Source organism: Rhinolophus hipposideros (assembly GCF_964194185.1).
Source record: "Rhinolophus hipposideros genome assembly, chromosome: 15".
Taxonomy (NCBI): domain Eukaryota; kingdom Metazoa; phylum Chordata; class Mammalia; order Chiroptera; family Rhinolophidae; genus Rhinolophus; species Rhinolophus hipposideros.
The window spans coordinates 67,790,603-67,811,856 of NC_138061.1; the positions used below are offsets into that span (position 1 = coordinate 67,790,603).

The 21,254-nt window shown below is 37.3% G+C and overlaps 1 protein-coding gene across 2 annotated transcripts in view; it reads right to left on the bottom strand.

Moving 5' to 3' along the window:
• BMS1 (BMS1 ribosome biogenesis factor) overlaps positions 1-21,254 on the bottom strand; it is a 55,497-nt gene that overhangs the window by 17,409 nt on the left and 16,834 nt on the right. For both annotated transcript variants that reach the window (XM_081074696.1, XM_081074697.1), the window contains 3 exons: positions 16,768-16,849; positions 5,059-5,132; positions 4,248-4,418 (listed from right to left, as the gene is read on the bottom strand). In XM_081074696.1, coding sequence (XP_080930822.1) covers positions 4,248-4,418; positions 5,059-5,132; positions 16,768-16,849 — 327 coding nt within the window. The remainder of the gene's footprint in view (positions 1-4,247; positions 4,419-5,058; positions 5,133-16,767; positions 16,850-21,254) is intronic.

Consider the following 21,254-nt stretch of genomic DNA (forward strand, 5'->3'; position numbering starts at 1 on the left):
AAAGAAGAGACAGTACTCCCTAACTCATTTTATGAGGCAAACATTACCCTGATACCAAAACCTGGTAAGCACAACACAAAAAAAGAAAACTACAGACCTATATCTCTGATGAATACAGATGCTAAAATCCTAAACAAAATTCTAGCAAGTCGAATACAACACTGCATTAAAAAGGTTATTCATCACGACCAAGTGGGGTTTATCCCTGGGGCACTAGGATGGTTCAACATCTGAAAATCCATCAATGTGATACAGCACATAAACAAAATAAAGGACAAAAATCCTATGATTATCTGAATTGATGCAGAAAAAGCATTTGACAAGACACAACATCCGTTTATGATTAAAACATTTAAAAAAATAGGTATACAAGGAAAATACCTTAACATGATAAAGGCCATATGACAAGCCCTCAGTTAACCTCATAATTAATGGTGAAAAACTGAAGCCCTTTTCTCTACATTCAGGAACACGACAGGGCTGTCCCCATCACCTCTGCTTTTTAACATAGTGTTGGAAGTCCTTGCCAGAGCCATCAGGCAAGAGAAAGAAATAAAAGGCATCCAAATTGAGAATGAAGAAGTTAAATTGTCACTCTTTGCAGATGACATGATGCTATATATAGAAACCCTAAAGACTCCACCAAAAAGCTGTTAGAAACAATCAACGAATACAGTAAAGTTGCTGGCTACAAAATCAACATAGAAAAGTCCATTGTATTCCTATATACTAACAATGAAATCTCAGAAAAATACAAAAAACAATTCCCTTTGCAATTGCAGCAAACAGAATAAAGTACCTAGGAATAAACTTAACCAAGGATGTGAAGGATTTATATGCTGAAAACTATAAGACATTTTTGAAAGAAATTGAGGAAGACACAAAGAAATGGAAAGACTTTCCGTGCTCATGGACTGGAAGAATCAACATAGTTAAAATGGCCACATTACCCAAAGCAATATACAGATTTAATGCGATCCCCATCAAAATCCCAATGGTATTTTTTAAAGAAATAGAACAAAAAAATCATCAGATTTGTTTGGAACCACAAAAGACCCCGAATAGCCAAAGCAATCTTAAGAAAAAAGAACAATGCTGGAGGTATCGCACTCCCTGACTTTAGCTTGTACTACAGGGCTACAATAATCAAAACAGCATGGTATTGGCAGAAAAACAAACACATAGACTAATGGAATAGAACTGAGAACCCAGAAATAAAACCACATAAATATGGAAAGATAATTTTTGATAAAGAAGCTAAAAACATACAATGGAGGAAACACAGCCTCTTCAATAAATGGTGCTGTGAGAATTGGATAGCCACGTGCAAAAGAATAAAACTGGACTGCTATCTGTTACCATGTACCAAAATTAATTCAAAATGGATTAAAGACTTAAGCATAAGACCAGAAACAATAAACTGCATAGAAGAAAACATAGGCACTAAACTTATGGACCTTGGGTTCAAAGAGCATTGTCTGAATTTGTCTCCAAAGGCAATGGAAGTAAAAGCTAAAATAAACAAATGGGACTATACGAAACTTAAAAGCTTCTGCACAGCAAAAGAAACCATCGACAAAATAGAGGCAACCAATTGAATGGGAGAAGATTTTTGCAAACAGTGCCTCTGAGAAGGGGCTAATATCCAAAATATACAAGGAACTCATGAAACTCAACAACAAAAAAACAAACAAGCCAACTGAAAAATGGGCAGAGGACCTGAAGAGACATTTCTGCAAAGAGGATATACAAATGGCAAATAGACATATGAAAAAATGCTCAACATCACTAATCATCAGAGAAATGCAAATAAACCATAATGAGATATCACCTCACCCCAGTCAGAATGGCTATCATCAAGACAAATAGTAACAAGTGTTGGAGAGGCTGTGGAGAAAAAGGAACCCTCACACACTGTTGGTGGGAATGCAGACTGGTGCAGCCGCTATGGAAGGCAGTGTGGAGGTTCCTCAAAACATTATGAATAGAATTACCATATGACCCAGCAATCCCTCTCCTGGGTATCTACCCAAAAAATCTGAAAACATTTATACATAAAGACACGTGTGCTCCAATGTTCATTGCAGCTTTGTTTACCGTGGCCAAGACATGGAAACAACCAAAATGTCCTTTGATAGATGAATGGATAAGGAAGTTGTGGTATATATACACAATGGAATACTATTCGGAAGTAAGATGATATAGGAAGATTGGTGACAACATGAATGGATCTTGAGAGTATAATGCTAAGCGAAATAAGTCAGACAGAAAAAGCAGAGAACCCTATGATTTCACTCAAATGTGGTATATAAACCAAAAACAGCAAAAGAACAAGGCAAACAAATGAGAAACAAAAACTCATAGACACAGACAATAATTTAGTGGTTACCAGAGGGTAAGGGGGGGTGGGGGTGGGAGATGAGGGTAGGGGGGATCAAATATATGGTGATGGAAGGAGAACTGACTCTGGGTGGTGAACACTAAGGGGATTTATAGACGATGTATTACAGAATTGTACACCTGAAATCTATGTAATTTCACTAACATTGTCACTCCAATAAATTTAAAAAAAATTAAAAAATAGTAATAAAATAAGATTTTCTGAAACAGGTCATTAATCCACACTCCATAAAATGCTTGCCAAAGTCACTCAAAAGGCCTCCACGTTCCTAATGCAGTAGTCAATTCTGTCTTAATCATCAACACATCGCGAGATTTAAAACAATCCCTTCCATCTATAGTGGCTTCTGGCACACCTCATATTCTCTTAGATGTCTTCAGTCTTCTGAGCTCTACTCAGCCCCTACTGCTGCGACCACCTCGCGGCTCAGCCTCCTTACACAGGGGGACCGAGTGTCAGTCGTGGTCCTCCCCCCTCCTGTCTGAGCCAGCTCCCACGTCACCCCATCCCTGCCACAGCGCCAGGGAGCCTCTAGCCTCTGAGAACTGCACAGCTAAGTTCTTGGCCCCCTCCTCTCTCCACAACTCCTCACTGACTACTTGACACCCCACTTCTCTGAAAGATAATTCAAACCTAAGAGACCCAAACTTCATCTTCGTGGACAAACCTACACCAGCTAGAAGCCTTTCTGTCTTATCATGCCAACCCAGTTCTTCCAGTAAGTCATCCTGATTTTCTCTCACATATGCCACATTCTACCCACCAGGAAATGCCACTGGTCTGCCTTTTAAATAAAGTACACCCACAACTTGACTCTTCCCCCTCCCCTGCCACAAGCCTCCTACGCCCAGGGTGAGTTCCCTTAATCTTGCTGGACTGTGGCAGAGCGCTCCTCACAGAGGTAATTAGGTCACACATGTGTTTCCTCTGCTCAGATGGACTTCCATTTCACGCATAGTGAAAAGTCAAAGTCCTTTACGACGCCCACAGGTTCCAGGTGGTTTTACATCGTAAATGCCTGAAGCAAAGACTTCAGAACTAGCTTTACATTTCCTGGTCACTTCTGCCAAAGGTCAGCACAGACTCGGAACCACTTAGTGACGAAGCAGGAAATGCTCCTCTGACTCGACAAAGGCCTCGGCTGAGCAGAGCTTGGGGACTACATTTTCACACTCTCATCTTGCACAAGGCATATCGAGTATGGTCCGGCTTATAGAACTTCCTGGTGTCCCACTTGTCAAAGCACAACCCACACACTCACCATCACCTGTGTACGTATCTCTGTGTGTCTTTCAGAGTGAGTTCACCAGCCTGCTCAGCACACCCAGGCAAGAGGGCTACACTCTCTCCCTTTCAGCATTCCACATGCTCCCTTTATCTCCACATCTGCCCTTACCTCGAAATATTCCCTGAACTCTGACCAAGGTGAGTTTTCAGAACAGCTTTCCTAGAGAGCACTGGTGTGTGCGTAAGCCACACAGACCTAGAATCACCTGCTCATCCTAATGATTTAATTATGGCTCCAGGGCATCAGAAGGTCAAGGCAATGCTGGCATTTGAATAAACATACTACCCCACGTCACTACACTGTAAGATTCTCAACAGAGGAAGCAGAGTCTCAGCCGTTTTTGTTTCCTCAGCACTTAATGCTTAGGCCTTTCTGGTCAGTTTCTGGCTGAAGAAACAAGTAGATGGCTGCATGAGTAAACACACTCACCTGCATCTTGGCATAGGGTCCAAATGAGAAGCACAGAGGCAGGTCAGGGAGCAGAGATCTGAAGAAGGTCAGGTATCAACAATACTGAATTACAGCCTTGGCATGAGGCTGATAGATCTGGTTTCTTACCTGCGCTTGTTTCTGCATTTCTTCTTTAAGATCATCAAAGTATGTGCTTTCTCCTTCATCATATTCTGCATCAAATATCTCCTTCAATTTTCTCTTCTTATCCAAATGCTTTTTCTTGGCACTTTCCTCTGGGTCAATTTCTTCCTTAATTTCTTCCTCTACATCTTCAATCTTAAATTCCCAGAAGAGAAAATTTTGTAAAATTTTGTGAAGATCGTTTTTTTAAACTTAAACCAGATTTCAAAAGTTCTATTTGAGCCGCAAAATCTTAGTTACGATCATCATAAACATAAAACAAACCAAAGCCTTCAGCTCTAAATAACATGCATTGCTACAAGAGACATTTAGACATCTACATTACCATTAAGGATTGCCATTCCTTAATCTGTCTGGGACCCTAAACATAAATAAAAATAACAGCAAGTGTCCCCAACCCATGTGCTCCCAGATACTGTTCTATGGGAATCTTAGCGAGAACAGGGAATTCGTTTTTCCAAATGGCACTTAAATTTAAGAAGAGGAGAATGATGGCAGAAGGAATAGTGACGAGGAAGACAGTGACTCAGGAGCTAAACCTTTCAGTAACTGAAGAATGGGGACAAGAAGCAGTAATAGGTATTGACCAAAAGATCAAGAATAACAAACCCCCAGCCTCTGATGTGTCCCCACCCTCCATTGTTTAGGAAGGACTCCATCCAGTCTGGAATCTACAGCTAACAAGATGCGAAGTTCACAAAACAAGCCTCTCTCAAGACACACCGACCAGAGATCAAGGACCCGTGGCTGGCAGCAGGCCACTGAAAAGTCATACCTGAGTGACCGGGCCTGGTTTTCCCTTGTGCACGGCCCCCGTTTCCAGGTCTTCAAAGTCACCATAGAGCTCATCTGGAAAAAGAACACCCACATGGCTCCTCTGTGAGTAGGGTCTGAATGTGACACTCTAGTACCATCCAGCACTGGGGACAGTGAATTCTGCTTCCCAAACTTCATTTTTACTGTTCCTCTTGCTACACACCCTGCCCTTGCATAGGCTTCTCTTTTTGTTACATTGTATCACCATCTGTTTAGGTTAAGTAAACACACCCAGTCCACATTTCCATACTTCACTTTGACATCCCACACAGCCATGTTCCCAGTGTAGGTGATAGACACTGAAACAGGGACGCACAGAAGTGACCTGTATGGCCCTGCAGGTGAGACCCTAAAACAATTCAAAGAGTAACAATGGGAGAGGGGTGAGGGTAGAGGAGAAGGTGAAGGGATTAGGAAGTACAAATTGATAGTCACGGGAATATGAAATACAGTGTGGGGAATATCATCAATAATGTTGTAAAGGTTATATAGGGTGGCAGATGGGCACTGGACTCGTCAGCGGGATCACTTCATAGACTGTGTAGATGCCCGACCACTGCGCTGTACACCTGAAGCTGAAGTAGAATATTGAATGTCAGTTATAATTAAACACCGGTGGTGTCAAAAAAAATGTATACACATGGACACTTTGGTCAACGTTGCTCAAGCAGTAGTAGTTTGCCATAATCAGAAGTGTCTGGACGCTGATGGTAACCTCTTTGAGCACCTCTTGTAATTGCAGAAGTCAAACATGACTTGTATTCATCTTTTGTTATTGATATATCTTGAGTATTACAATTTTAATAGTTTATTCCTTTCTTAAAATGTGTATACATTTTTTTGGCACCCTCTGTATATACGGTCACAGATGTAAAGTACAGCATAGGGAAGATAGTCAATGGTACTGTGACAGCTGTATACAACGTCAGAGGGGTCGTAGACTTGAAGGGGGGTTACCAATTTGTTAGGGGTGTAAATGTCTAATCATTATGTTGTTTTGTACACCTGAAACTAATAAAAAATATGAAAACAAGTAACTTGAAAAGCCACTTAGATAACAGCACATTTGAAAAAGAGTCTCAACAGTACGATCAACACAACATAAACGTGTGACATACCTAGGGAAAACCTTAGATTACATAACAGACATCATTTAGAGTAAGAGTAGTACATAAAACAGTGCTGAATCCACATGAAGAGCTTGCTCATTCACTCATTCATTCATTCATTTTTGGAGCTCTACATTTAGCTATGGGTCTTACCCTTAACAGAAATAGACAACTTAAAACTCCTTTGGGAGGCAACTTTAGAAGGGTATTAAAGCATTTTCATATAAGAGCCAAGAACCAAAGAGCCAAGGAATATATAAAAGTTGGGAAGATTTCATCGTAATAAAAACAAAAAGGGATAACATACTTAGGAATGCTTAAGAAATGTGCTGGATCTTTATTCCAAAAATTGTAAGAGCTTTAATAAGGTACCAAGGACCCAGGAAATAACATTAGTGAACACTCTTCAGTGCTTTGTATGCCTTACCTACGTTCCTTAGCACGGCCCAATGAAGGAGGCATTATTAATAATCATCTGCTTGAACAGATAAAGACTGCCATGTGTTAGGAAAGGAAGACTCAGTATCAGTAAGACACCAATCCTTTGACACAGTTACAAGAGAAAAAACCACCAAGGATTTCTGATCTGGACAAGATGGTATCTACACATTTCCTTTGTTGCTACCAACTACATATAACCATCAGCTCCACAAATAACACTAAAGCACAAGAGACAACCAAAGGTAGAAAGAAAAAGATGTGTTGGCAGTGGTCCCCAGCACTAGAGAAATGACATAGTGGCCAGTGTCTCACTACACCAAACCCACAGAAAAGCGACTCTGGGTCAGTGTTCTCAACCCAAAAGCTAGCAATAGAGGGCAGCCCAGATAGGCTCACTCTTCCTCCCAAATCAAACCGACTTCACTAGCAATACCAGGTATCCTACGCAGCAGTGGCAGAAGGCATGGATCAGGAGGCCCACGACAATAAGTGAGAGGAAAAGTGCGCACCTTCCATGAGGAGCCTCAATCTCCTTTCCTTCACCAAGATATCCATACCAGGTGACCAAGGGTTATCAGAAAGGGGGGATGCCACAGGCATGAGACTCTCTTCCTCTACCTAAAACAATGTGTATTTGGGCAAGACCAGCAAAGGAAGTCCCCCACAACAAGCAAACTGGCTCCATAAGCCAAGACAACCTTCCCTCACCTAGCCGCATCAGATGACCAAGACTGGGGAAGCTCCTCTGCTCCCTTAAGGGACCAATGGTACCAAATAAATAAAGCAGACTAGAACAGCTCTGCAAAGGCTCTGAAATTCAATTGTCATTGGAATCCCAGCCCACAAAGTAGACCAGGACCTGCACACAACCTAAATAGGATGATGACTGCTGAATAAATAGGATGATGCCTGCTGAAATGTAAAAAATTACACAGGGCTGACAGTGTCCTAACATAACAAAATGTGTAGGATAGAACAGAAAATCACCTGTCATATGCACAACCAGGAAATCTGTAGTAATTTAAGTATGAACAGACAACTGACTGACACCAACATGGAAATGAATCAGCTGTTGGAACTATCTGACTAATATCTTAAGCAGCTATTATAAAAATACTTCAGCAAGTAACTGTAAACCCTATGGCAACAACCAAAAAAGTGAAAACCTCAGGAAAGAAACTGAAGAACCAAATGGAAATTACAGAACTGAAAAATGAAGGAAGGAAGGAAGGAAGGAAGGAAGGAAGGAAGGAAGGAAGGAAGGAAGGAAGGAAGGAAGGAAGGAAGGAAGGAAGGAAGAAAACTAGACTGATGGGCTCAATAATAAGAGTAGAGATGACAGAGAACAGAATCAGAGAATTTGAGGCCAGATCAACAGAATTCACCCAGTCTGAACAATCTTGAAAAAAAAACCTAAAAATAATAAACAGAACCTCATGCACATGTGGGACAGAAACAAAATATTCAACACTTATATCATCAGTGTCACAAAGAGACTAAGGTTGAAAGAAATAATGCCTCAAGATTCCCAAATTTGGTGAAAGATATAAACTTACAGACTCAAGGGGTTCAGCAAATCTCAAACAGAGTAAACCCAATGAAATTCACACCAATCAAACTTCTGAAAACTAAATACAAAGAAAAAAGTCTTGAAAGCAGCCAGAAACGAAAGATTACCTGTAGGGCCACACCAATTCAAATTATAGGATATTTCTCCTCTGAAATCATGAAGATCAGAAGGAGGTGGCACAACATTTTTCAAGTGCTGAACAAAAAGATCTGTCATCTACAAATTCTGTATCTGGTGAAACTATTCTTAAGAAAAGAAAGACATTCTCAGACAAAGGAAAACTACAGGACTTTGTCATTAGCATACTTACCCTTAAAAATGGCTAAAGAAAGTTCTTAAGCAGAAAGGAAATTATAAAAGGAGAAATCTGGGACCATCAGGAAAAAAATAAAAAGAGAACAGAAATATGGACACGTAAACTATCCTTTTTCTTATGAGCTTTTGAAATTATATTTAATGATTTAAAAGTAGGGAAGGTAAAGGCACCAAAATGAAAGAAAGGTTTCCACATGTTACCCAAAGTGGTAAAATGCTGGTACCAATAGGCTGTTGTATTACAACATGAATATTGTAATACCCAGAGCAAACACTCAAAAACCATACCATGTTTCCCCGAAAATAAGACCTACCCGGACTATCAGCTCTAAGGCATCTTTTGGAGCAAAAATTAATATAAGATCCGGTATTATATTATGTTATGTTATGTCATGTCATGCTATGCTACACTACGCTATGCTACATTATATTATATTATATTGTTTGTATTACATTATATTATTATATTGTTATAGTATTAATTATGTATTATATTATATTACATTACATTACATCATATTATATATCATATCATTTTATATTATTTACATATATTTTATTTATACATATATTGTTTATACATATATTACTTGTATATATACATATACATATATTATTTACATATCATATTATTTTACTATAAGACCAGGTATAATGCATCCAAAAGACACATTATAGCTGATGGTCCGGCTAGGTCTTATTTTCAGTGAAACACGGTACAAGGAAATACACCCAAAAACACTGTAAACAAATCAAGATAGAAGGAAAGGGAAACAAGAAAAAACAGAAGAACTAGAACCAGAATAAACAGACAAAAAATATTAAAATATCAGACTTAAACAATTACATATCAACAATACCTTAAATATAAATGGCATAAATACACCAAAAGACAGATTGACAGAGAGGATAAAAACATAAAACCCTGGGTGGTGAACAACACACAATGGGATTTATAGATGATGTAATACAGAATTGTACACCTGAAATCTATGTAATTTTACTAACAATTGTCACCCCAATAAATTTAAAAAAAAAGAAATTCAAAGTCAAGTAGAAGAAAATAAAAAAAACTACACAATTGTGAGACAGAATGCTATTTACTATGAGAGAGAATAGTAAATCACTATTAAAACAAAAAAAAGAATATAAAAAAAATATATAACCCTACTATACACTATTTACGAGAAACTCACTTCAGATGTAATGAACTAAGCAGGTTGAAAGTAAAAGGATGGAGAAAGATATACCATGCAAACTCATCTTTTAAAAAAGCAAAAGTGGTATATATCTAAAAGTGCTAAAAGTGTTCTCATAAAGTAACTTCAGAGCAAAGAAAATTATCAGAGCCAGAGTGGGACTTATTGAACTGTATGACTTAAAATTCCCTGACACCTTTGAGCCTCACAGGCCCCAAAGGCCTGGCTGTGAGTAGGCCTGCCAGTTATGCCTCCACCCTATGAAAAAGGACCCTCACCCAACTAATTCTTTATCAGTTGGACCAGCTGCTCTCACCTAGTCCTCACCCTAACAGAAGTCTCATTTCTCCTCTGCCAGCCCATGAATTTATTCAGAGAAGCTAATCACATCTCCCCAAGGGAACCAATGGTCATCCCAGGATCCTTTTAAGTACAAAGACCGCCACCCAAATGCAATCCCTGCATGGCGCACAGCGTCCTCTTTCCTCAGGCCATGAGTGCACAGGACTAATAAACTACTGTTGATCTCATTTGGCCAGTGTCAGCTTTTGCCATTCTGCCACACCTATAACCCTAGGGCTGGAATCCCTCCCTCACCGAGGGGGTGACTAGGAAGTGATTGTAATAAATAATTACAAAAGGATCAATCCACCAGAAAGACATAATCCCAAATGTGTACATACCAAACAAAGTCTCAAATATATGAAACAACAATTGACGGAGTTAAAAGGATAGGTAAATCTGCAATTATACTTGTTGACTTCTTCCTCTGCGCAACTGATAAAACTAGACAGAAAATCAGCAAAGATACAGAAGATTTGAACAGTGTCGTTCGGAGCGGTAGGCGGAGTCTCTTCTCCGGCTCCCCACATAAAAACGCAGGACATGGTGAGGCCAAAAAGGAACACCCACGGAGCCATAAGTAGGGGAGTCATATCACTATATTCTCGCCGGCGGCATCCGTCTCTGCAATCCGCTCTTGCTAGCCCCCATTTTTTCTGCTAGCGTAGCCACAGCAGTTATATTACTGGCCAATGGCTTACGGGTTACAGCTGACGGCCAACTAGCCACAGCTGATGGCCATCCGATCACAGTTGATGGCCATTTACTACCTGAGCCAGCACCTTTCTATGTGAGGCTGAGAGCCTGGAAACTGCTTTTTGGGGCTTTGTCTCCACACACAGTCAACCCATCAGAATCTAACTGACACATATAGAACACTCTACCCAACAACAGCAGAATACACAATTTTTAAAGCACCCACTGCACATCTTCCAAAACACGGCCCATGCTGGTTAATAACACAAATCACAACAAATCTAAATGGTTTGAAATCATGAGAATGTTCTTAATATATATTGTAATTAAACTGGAAATCAATAACAGAAAGACAACAGGAAAATTTCTAAACATTTGGTAATTCAACAACACACTTCTAAATAATACATGGGTCAAAGAAAACACAAAAATGCATAGAAGTGAATGAAAATAAAAATACAATATGAAACTTTGTGGGGAACAACTAAACAGTGCTGAGAGGGCAATTTACAGCACTAAACACTCACATTAGAAATGAGACAACTCTCAAACCAATAATCTAAGAAAAGTCCAATATAATTTAAAACAAGCAAAGAACAGAAATAATAAAGAACATAAATCAACAAAACTGAAAACTAGAAAACAGAAAAATCAATGAAACCAAAAGCTGGTTATTTTGGGGGGCGAATCAACAAAATTAATAAACCTTACTGACAAAGATAAAAAGAGAGAAGACACAAATCACAAATATCAAGAATGAAATAGAATTATCACAATCGATCCTGCAACCATTAAAAGGCTATTAAGAGACTACTATGAACATTACACTCAGAATACCCAACCTGGCCTCTTGGAGAAGGCACTTAGTGAAACTTTCACCTCCCCAATAGGCCTTGAAATTCCTTGAAAACCATAACCTACCAAAATTTAGGCAAGATGGGATAGATAACTAAAGTCCTATAACCAATACAAAAATAAAATTTGTAATTATAATCTCCCCAAAAGGAAATCTCCAGTCCCTGACAGTTTCACTGGAGAATTATACCAAACATTTAAAGAATTCATCCCAATTCTACACAATCTCTTCCAGAAAACAGAAAAATTTGGAACACTTTCCAACTCAATTTATGAGGCCAGTAGTACTCTGATACTAAAACCAGATGAATCAAACAAAACAAACAGTACTACAGACCAGTATGTTTCATGAACTTCAACGCAAAATTCTTTAACAAAATACTATCAAATGAAATTCAACAACATATAAAAAGCATTACATGCCATGACTAAGTGGGATTTATTCCAGGTATGCGAGGCTGGTTAACCACTCAAAAATTAATCAATGTACCACTATATCAAAAGCGTAAAGAATAAAATTCATGGTATTATCAACTGACACTGAAAGGCATTTGGACAAAATTCAACACCCATTCATGATTTTAAAAAAACAAACAAAAAACATCTCTCTGTACACTAGGAATAGAGCACATAAAGAGCATCTTACAGAAAAACCAAACTAACATCACACATAACAGTGAAAAACACTGGGAACAAGGCAGGATTTTCACTCTTAGTATTAGTCCTAGCCATTACAAGAAGAGAAAAACAACTTTAAAAATATAGAAAGACAGACACACAGGTTCAAAAGGAAGAAATAATAGTGTCTCTATTTGCAGCATCACAATTGTCTATGTAGAATATCCTAAGTAATCTACAAGAAAAAAAAACACCCTCCTAGAACAAGTGAGTTCAGCAGAGTAAAAGGCAAACACAAAAAATTCAATGAACATGAAATCAAATTAATCAAATAAAAGAAGCAAAGGAGCATAAACTTACCAAAAAATATTCCCCATCAGTATGCTGAAAATTACAAAGTGCTGAGAAAACACATGCAAGACTTAAAATAAATGGATAGACATACCATGTTCCTGGATCAGAATACTCAAAATAGTAAAGATTCTCCCCAAATTGATCTATAGCTTTAATGTGACTTTTATCAAAATACCAGCAGTTTCTTGCAGACACAGACAAACTTATTTTAAAATTTATATGCAAGGCCCTAGAACAGATAAACCAACCTTAAAAAAGAATCCAGTGAGAGAAGTCACTCTACCTGATATTAATGTTTACTACATAATTACAGTAAACTAAGATAGTTGGTATTGGTGGAGGGACTAACACATGAATACATGAATGAATGAATGAATGAATGAATGAATGAATGAATGAAACAGAAAAACCCAGAAATTTAGACCTATATAAAAATGCTCAACTAATCTTTGACAGAGGTGCAAAAGTAATTCAATGCAATGAAAAGTGTTGGAAGAATTATGCATAAACACCCACAGGCAAAACTACAAACCTTGATCTAAACCTCACACCTTATAAAAAAAATCAAAACATCACAGACATAAACAGAAAACAAAAAAGCTATAAAACTTTTAGAAATAGGAGAAAATCTTTAGGATCTAGGAATAGGAAATAGTTCCTAGACTTAACACCAACTACACACTCACTAAAACAAAAAAGTGATAAATTGGACCTCATCAAAATTAAAAACTTTTGCTCTGTGAGAGGCCCTATTAAGAAAATGAAGACAAACTATAGGAGAAAATATCTGCAAACCACATATCACTGCAAACAAACAATGGAATAAAATATATAAAGAACTCTCAATATTCAACAGTAAAAAAACAAAGAAACAAACAAACAAAAACTATCAAATTAGGAAAAGGAAAAAACACATCCATAGGTATTTTACCAAAGAATACATATGGATGGCAAATAAGCACATGCAAAAAGCTCTACATCACTAACCATTAGGGAAATATGCAATGAAACCACATACACACCCCTGCTGTCATCTAAGCTCCACATTTAACTACCATTAATATCCCCAAGCGCGTCTCCTTCCCCCTCCATGCTCTCTCAAGCTGTATCTGAACTAGCCGGGGAAGTTTGCCCTGCTCTCCCTCGTTATGTGAGTCCACATCCTCTTGATGCATGTGTGCTGTCATGTGTCTCAATATCCAAACCAAATTCGGGGTAGGAGGTCTATTAGTATAATAAATTACATCAACAAGTTTAATAAGAAAAAAACAGTAACTCAAGAGATGACAAAAAGGCATTAAAAATTAGTCAAAACTATCAAATTCCTATGAATAATAGTAAGAAATATATGGTGACGCACAAAACAATAATTAGAGATAGAAAAGATTTAAACAGGTAGAATGTGTTCCTGGAGAGAACTGAATACTGCATAAAATTTCAATTATTCCTGAAGCAATTTTTCAGTTTAATGTAATACCAATTAAAAAACAAAATACGTTTTATAATTTACCAAAGTGGTTTTCAAAGTTAATTTGGACCACTGCTGACCTATGAACTGTCAAAACTAAAAACAAGTTACAACATCCAGTTTTGGTCAAGATACAGGGAAAACTGTTCTTATATGCTGTTGTAAGTAGGTATATGAAATTCAGGACATTTGTCTAGAGCAGCTTAATTCAGAATTAAAATGTAAATACTCTTTGACAAAGTAATTCCATTTCTAAAAATCTGCTCTACAGAAATATTCCCACAAAATATAAGGATGTTCACTGTGACTTTATTTTTAAGAATAAAAAACTGAACAAAAACTGAACGATAGTCAATGTTCCCTAAGTAATGGCACATCCACACAACACACAGCCATTAAAAGGAATGAGGTTGTTCCAAATACGTTGACACACAATGTCTATGTCACATGTACTCGAGTAAAACAAGCATGCTATAGAACATGTTAGGTTAAACAGCATTTTTATAGAAACAAAAATGATACCACAGTGACTACACCTCCACAAGCTGGGAGTAGCAGGGAAGGAGGACTCCACAATTCTGTCCTTTCTACATTCCCCTATTTAAAGTCTTTGTGTTTGAATAACCTGCGAGTGTTGCTGTTACTTTTATTTAAACAAAAATATAAAAATTAAATAGAAGTTAATCTAAAAGAACAGGTGTGAATGTGAAGGCAATTAAGAAAATAGAAAAGGAGGTGACTTGCCTTAGATTTCAAAAGGTATCAAAGATTTAACAGAGAAAATACTAGAATAGCATGAGAATCACGATAAGAATCACCCAATAAGTGCAGAGATGACCTTATAACTGACCCTGATATATGCACACATCGGTAGGTGCACGCACGTGCACAGTAAGAATGCATCATAAACCAACATTATCGAACCAACAGTGATAGAAAAATGACGATCTGCAAATAAAATGAAGTTGATTCTTACTGAAGTTCCAGACGGAATCAAGTTAAATGTACAAAATCAAAGTATAAAAACGATTGTAGGGCTCGTCATACAAGATTTAAGTGCTTCAGTGACTGTGCTGTGAGGGTTCATTCAAGGGCCTGGAGCTGGCCTGAGCTCTTTGGCTAAAACTCCGTGAAGACAAGCACCCTTGGTCAACACGTGGAACAGAATAGATAAGACAGTGTTGCTCTAGAACCAGGGATTCGGGGAGTTTGGGGGCCGTTTGCTCCAGGAGCACTGTTTATTGATAATGAGATGAAGGAGGTGAGATGAGAGGCCTCTTGAGAGAAGCAACACTGGACAGGACTGCTGGGCTCGCCGGCTCCTGGTGTTCAATGGAAGTGCATCCTGCCAACGGCCCTCCCCGAGGAAGAAGGCTACAGCTGCACCTGACCTCTGCAGACCCTGGGCTGTGTGGCAGCCTGTACTAATGCTGCTAGATTGCATCCTTTTCCTGTAATAAACTGTAGATTTGAAAGTCCTGTCATTTTGGGATGTGTGATTGTTAGTAAAGAAAACATAAAAATGCCCCAGCTCTTGCAGTAATGCAAAAGGAAATGTCTATAGAAAAAAATAAAAGTAACAAAATCTCACAAAAAATATTGATAGAACTAACTACACAATATTTTTAAATGTATGGTTCCTGTAATACTAAACAAAACTTTAAATTAAATCATAAAAAGCAGGAAAACACATGAAACAAATGAAGGATAAATATCCTTTAGAGATTAACTTTACAAATCAGTAAAAAAACACATTAACATGCCATCAGAAAAATGGACAAAGGACACAATGAATTCACCAAAGAAATGCCATAGCCAACACACCTTAAATATTCTCACTTACATTTAATCAAAAAATGGCAGTTACAAATACAAGAAACCATTTCATCTATCAAATTGGAAAGAAAACCATTTTTTACGGGCAGCACTAAATACTGAATGAAAGCAGTAAACTGATAAGGACCAAGCGGCGCTGCTCAGGGGAACATAGAAGGACTTTCTGAAAAACTTCTTGGCAACTGTGGCCCATAAAAACAACAATTCTTTTATGAATTTATCTTATGAAAATAAAAAATGAGATCCAAGAGTTATTCAAGGTGGTCGAGTGCAGTTATTTATAATATGGACAAAGCAAATTGCTTATATGTCAAACAATAAAACTATAAATTGAATTTTAATATGACAGAACACTTAAATCATAAAGAGGAAATCTTTAAAAAAAACTTAATGACACAATTTACATAAAATATGATTGTAACTAGAAAAGTTTATACATACATATATATAAAATTTTTAAATGACAGGAAAGAAATACCTCAAAAGGTTAACAAAAGTAGTTTATGGTATCATAGTAACTTTTTATTCTAAATGTTCTACAATGCATACTACCTTTATCATTAAAACAAAAATGTAAATGTTATTTGAGTACATTTTTCACACACACAAAACTTATTTTTAACAAATACATGATAAAATTTATGGGAAACTTCCACTTTTCTTCAAGGTTTGTATCTAATAAGTCAGTTAACCAAAGGTGGAAAATAAGATCACCATGAAAGAAGAACCAGAACATTACCCATAACTCTTGTCAGAGTTCCCCAAAGCATTTCACAATTGACTATTATTTTCAACTATCAAAGACGTGGAACAAATAAAGCACAGAGAAGGTGGTCTTCTCTGAACAATACAGCCCTTTACTTACCATCTTCTGCTAAGATCTTGGCTGCATCTTTATCCTCTTCCCACTTCCCAGTCACGAAGCAATCTCTGATGCTGTTCATAACCTTACACAGAAAAGCCGGCACTTAATTGACAGTGGACAGGGAGAGCGCCACGGGCTCACTGACCTCATATATCAATGGGTCTTTACCAATTCAACTGATTTGCAAAGCATATTAGTATTAAGGCAATACAGTTAGACAGCAGCATTTTTAGAAAGCTGATCTTACTATTTGCTACTCCAGACTTCTCGTGGCTGTTTGAAAACTTAATTCCTTTGACAATGATATTTATTCTGACAAAAACAAGATGTCTTGCATGAGTAGTGTGAAGAGGATTGATGGTGTCCCTGTGTCGGATCAGCTGAATCGTCTGTTGTGCACATGCAGCGGATGCTGGCTGCACCTGACCTAAGACAGCACATGTCATGCACTGCCAAGGGCACAAAAGCACACTTACAGAAATCGTAGAGGTCCTAGCTTCCACCTGAGTCACATTTTGGTTACGAATCACGTTTTTCACACACAACCTCACTCTCAAAGGGTAGCCTTGGGGCTAGCATGATTACAATGGATGCAAAAGCACACATGTTCATTTACTCACTCCCCTATGTCTGCTGTCATTCACTGAACACTTCCTGAACACTTACTCTGTGCCGAGAAGCTCTGTAAGGAAACTGTTTCCAGGAGATCATAATTTCAGGAAGCTTAAAAATCAACTCAGGAGAACCAAAGGCCAAACAAATAAAATACGTAAATAAATAAAACCTCCATGACAAAAGCACTCAACAAACTAGGAATAGAAGGAAACTTCCTCAATATGACAAAGGGCATCCATTAAAAAAACCCACAATTGGCATCATATATAATGGTGAAAGAATGAAAGCTTTTCTCCTAAGATCAGGAATAGGACAAGGATAAGTGCTCTTACTTCTGTTCAATATTGTATTAGCTGTTCTAGCCAGGGCTACTAGGCAAGAAATTGAAAGCACCTAGTTTAGAAAAGAAAATTATCTCTATTCACAGATGATGAGATTTGGTATATAGAAAATCCTAAGGAATCCACTGAAAAACAATCAGAACTAATAAATGAGTTCAGCAAGGTTGTAAGATACTAGATTAATATACAACAATTAACTTGATTTCTATACACTAGCAATGAACAATTCAAAAATGAAACTGAGAAAATAATTCCTTTTATAATAGCACCAAAAAGAACAGAATGCTAGGAATAAACTCAATAAAGAAGCATAAAGCTTATATTCTGACAACTACAAAATATTCTTGAAAGAAATTAGAGATCAAAATAAAAGGAAATGTATCCCATGTTAATGGATCAGAACACTTAAAATTGTTAAGATATCAGTACTATTCAAAGTGACCTACAGACAATGCAATCCCTATCAGAATCCCAGCTGGCTTCTTTGTAGAAATAGAAAAGCTGCTCTTAAAATACAGAAAACCCAAAAGATCCAGAATAGACAAAACAATCTTGAAAAAGAAGAACAAAGTCGGAGGATTCACACTTACCAATTTCAAGACTTGCTACCAAGCAATGGTAATCAAAACACTATTGTGCTGGTGTAAGGAAAGACATAGAGATCGATGGAATACAATTAAGAGTCCATAAAACCACGTATCTATGGCCAAGTGATTTTTCTGCCCAGGGTGCCAAGACAACGCAATTGGGGAAAGAAAGAATAGTCTTTTCAACAAATAGTGCTATGACAACTGGAGCTCCACGTGCAAAAGAACGGAGCTGGAGTCATCTCACACCAAATACAAAAATTAACTCAAAATACACCAAAGACTTAAATGAAAGAACTAAATTATAAAACTTTTAGACAAAAACATAGGAGTAAAACTTTATGATGTTGGATTTGGCAATGGTTTCTTAGATATGATACCAAACACACAAAAAAATACAGACTGGGACTTCATCAAAATTTAAAATGTGTGCTTCAAAGGGCACAGAAAAGACAAGCTACAGAATGAAAGAAAATATTTGTAAATCATATACCTGATAAGGGACTTCTATCCTGAATATATAAACTACTCTTACAACTCAATAATAAAAAGACAACCCAATTTTTAAAATGGGAAAATGTAACAAATAGACATAACTTCAAAATATACATACAAATGGACAATAAGCACATGAAAAGATGCCTGACAATCATTAGCTATCAGGGAAAGGCAAATAGAAACCATAATGAGATACCACTTCATACCCTTAGGATGGCTATAATTAAAAAAAAAACACACAGATAATAATAAGTCTTAGTGAGGATGTGGAGAAATCAAAAGCCACACACACTGCTGGTAGGGACGTAAAATGGTATAGCCACTTTTGAAAAGAGAAACAGGAAAATATAAACGGAAAAAAACTTAACTGTTTTGAATAATATTAATAGTAATGTATAATGTTATGCTGATATTATTTTATGTGTAATATATTGGATAAAGCAAATTTTGCAACTTCATCTTCAGATTCAAACAGGAGATTAACTGTCCAATGGAAAAACGGTTACAAATGTAAGAAAAAAAAGAGGTTAAGTGAAAAACCCTGCAGTTCTGAATCTGAACTGGAAATATCTGCATAAATTCTAACTCTGGTCACAACCCACGGCAATGAGTATTCCTTTGCCTAGATTGTGAAGCTGAAATCCCATTTTGTACTAAAAGAAATCAGGACTTCTTATGGCTGCTTCCAAGTCTAGCATCAGAAATACAAGATGATACTGGAACACCTTATCTTGTCAGATAGCAACAAAGCAATCAAGGATGGCTAGGATCACGTCAAGAGAACACAGGGACCAACGTGAAGAGACTCCCACTGGCTGCAGATGGAAAAAAAAAAAATCGAAGCTCACATCAATAAAGATAACAAGTACAGTGAAGGAAACACTCAACTATGTTTAAATTCCGTGAGTTCAAAATGCTTGAAAAAAAGAGTAGCCTTTGGATAATCATCTGAAACTGATGAAAAGAATCAAACATTTATCCTGCTTATATGGGACTGGGTAACCAAAGAGTAGATGAGGGGAAGTTTCTCTTTATAGAACTATGCCAGTTGATATATATGTACTACAGAGAAATCTGAACAGAATATCACTACTTTACATCCTTATTAGTTAATGGATCTAGGCACGGAGGATCAACAACTTTTAACATCAAAAGATGATTTTATGTGCCTCCTAGTGAAAAGAACACCACCACCTAGGAAGCAGTCCTGCCGAGATTAAAAAAAAAAAAAAAAAAAAATCAAACCTAAATCCAATCGAACTTCTAGATGAGCTGTCCACAGGATAGCTATTTAAATAACCACAATGTGGTTATTTAAATTCTAATTAAGATTAAATAAAACTTAAATTAAAAATTTAGTTCTGGCTCACATTTAAAGTGCTCAACAGCCACAAGCAGCCGTACCGAACAGCTCACATGTGTGTCATCTCCATCATCAGGAGTTGTATTGCTAGTGCTCTGTGCTGATCTATAGAAAACAGAGGACAGAGGAGTCTGATAAATTACACAAAGGGATGCAATGGAATCCACGAAATCCAGAATATGAGAAAGTCTCTACACCAAATATTTGAATTATTAAAAAAATTAAATACAAGGGATGAAAAAAGATAGGTGGAGAAGAGGATTATATAATTAAAGATTTAAAAGGCACAGCGAAAAACAAATCCCCAAAAACCTGGTAAAAATAAACGATGGTGTTTATTGATGCAATCTTGAAGGGTGAAATTATGAAGAAGAAAATAATCACTGTAACGTACAATCGTGGCTCCTTCTGCAGGGAGCGAGAGGACTAAAACTAGGACAGACACATGGTGGGTACACGGTTCTCACCTGGTAACCCATTAAGTTAAACAACTGTTTTTTATATGGTCTTCTAAAATCTGTATTAAATGTCACCATTAAAAATGGTTACATACAATTTCATAAAATGCGTAAGTGCTACTCAGTGAATTAAAATAGGTAATGTGATAGTGACTAGACCTCTCTGAGGAGTGACACTTAAGCTAAATTAAATGATCAAAAGAAGCCAGCCTTGGGAAGAGCAGAAGAACATTCCAGAAGAGAAAACAGAGGGGCAAGAGGTCTAAGATGGGATTAAGCCTGGCAAATTTGAGAATTGAATCAATTCCAGTGTGACTGTGTAGTGGTGACCAGAGAAGAAAATTTAGCAGTTTTGTAGATTCGTTTACAAATAGCAGAAATTATAAATGCTAACTCAGGGACACTAGGTTTATCCTAATACAAAACAATTTTTCAAATGTATAAAACTTATGTGCAATGCTTCAAACTAAAGATTGAAACTACTATCCACACTAAAACTTGAACATTTTCCTCTCCTCCACAACCCGTGCACATGGTCTGACTAAACTCAGAACATGTTGTTGCTAAGGATGCATGAGATATCCACTCCAATATCTAGGAAAATACCCTGTTACCTTATTAAAAT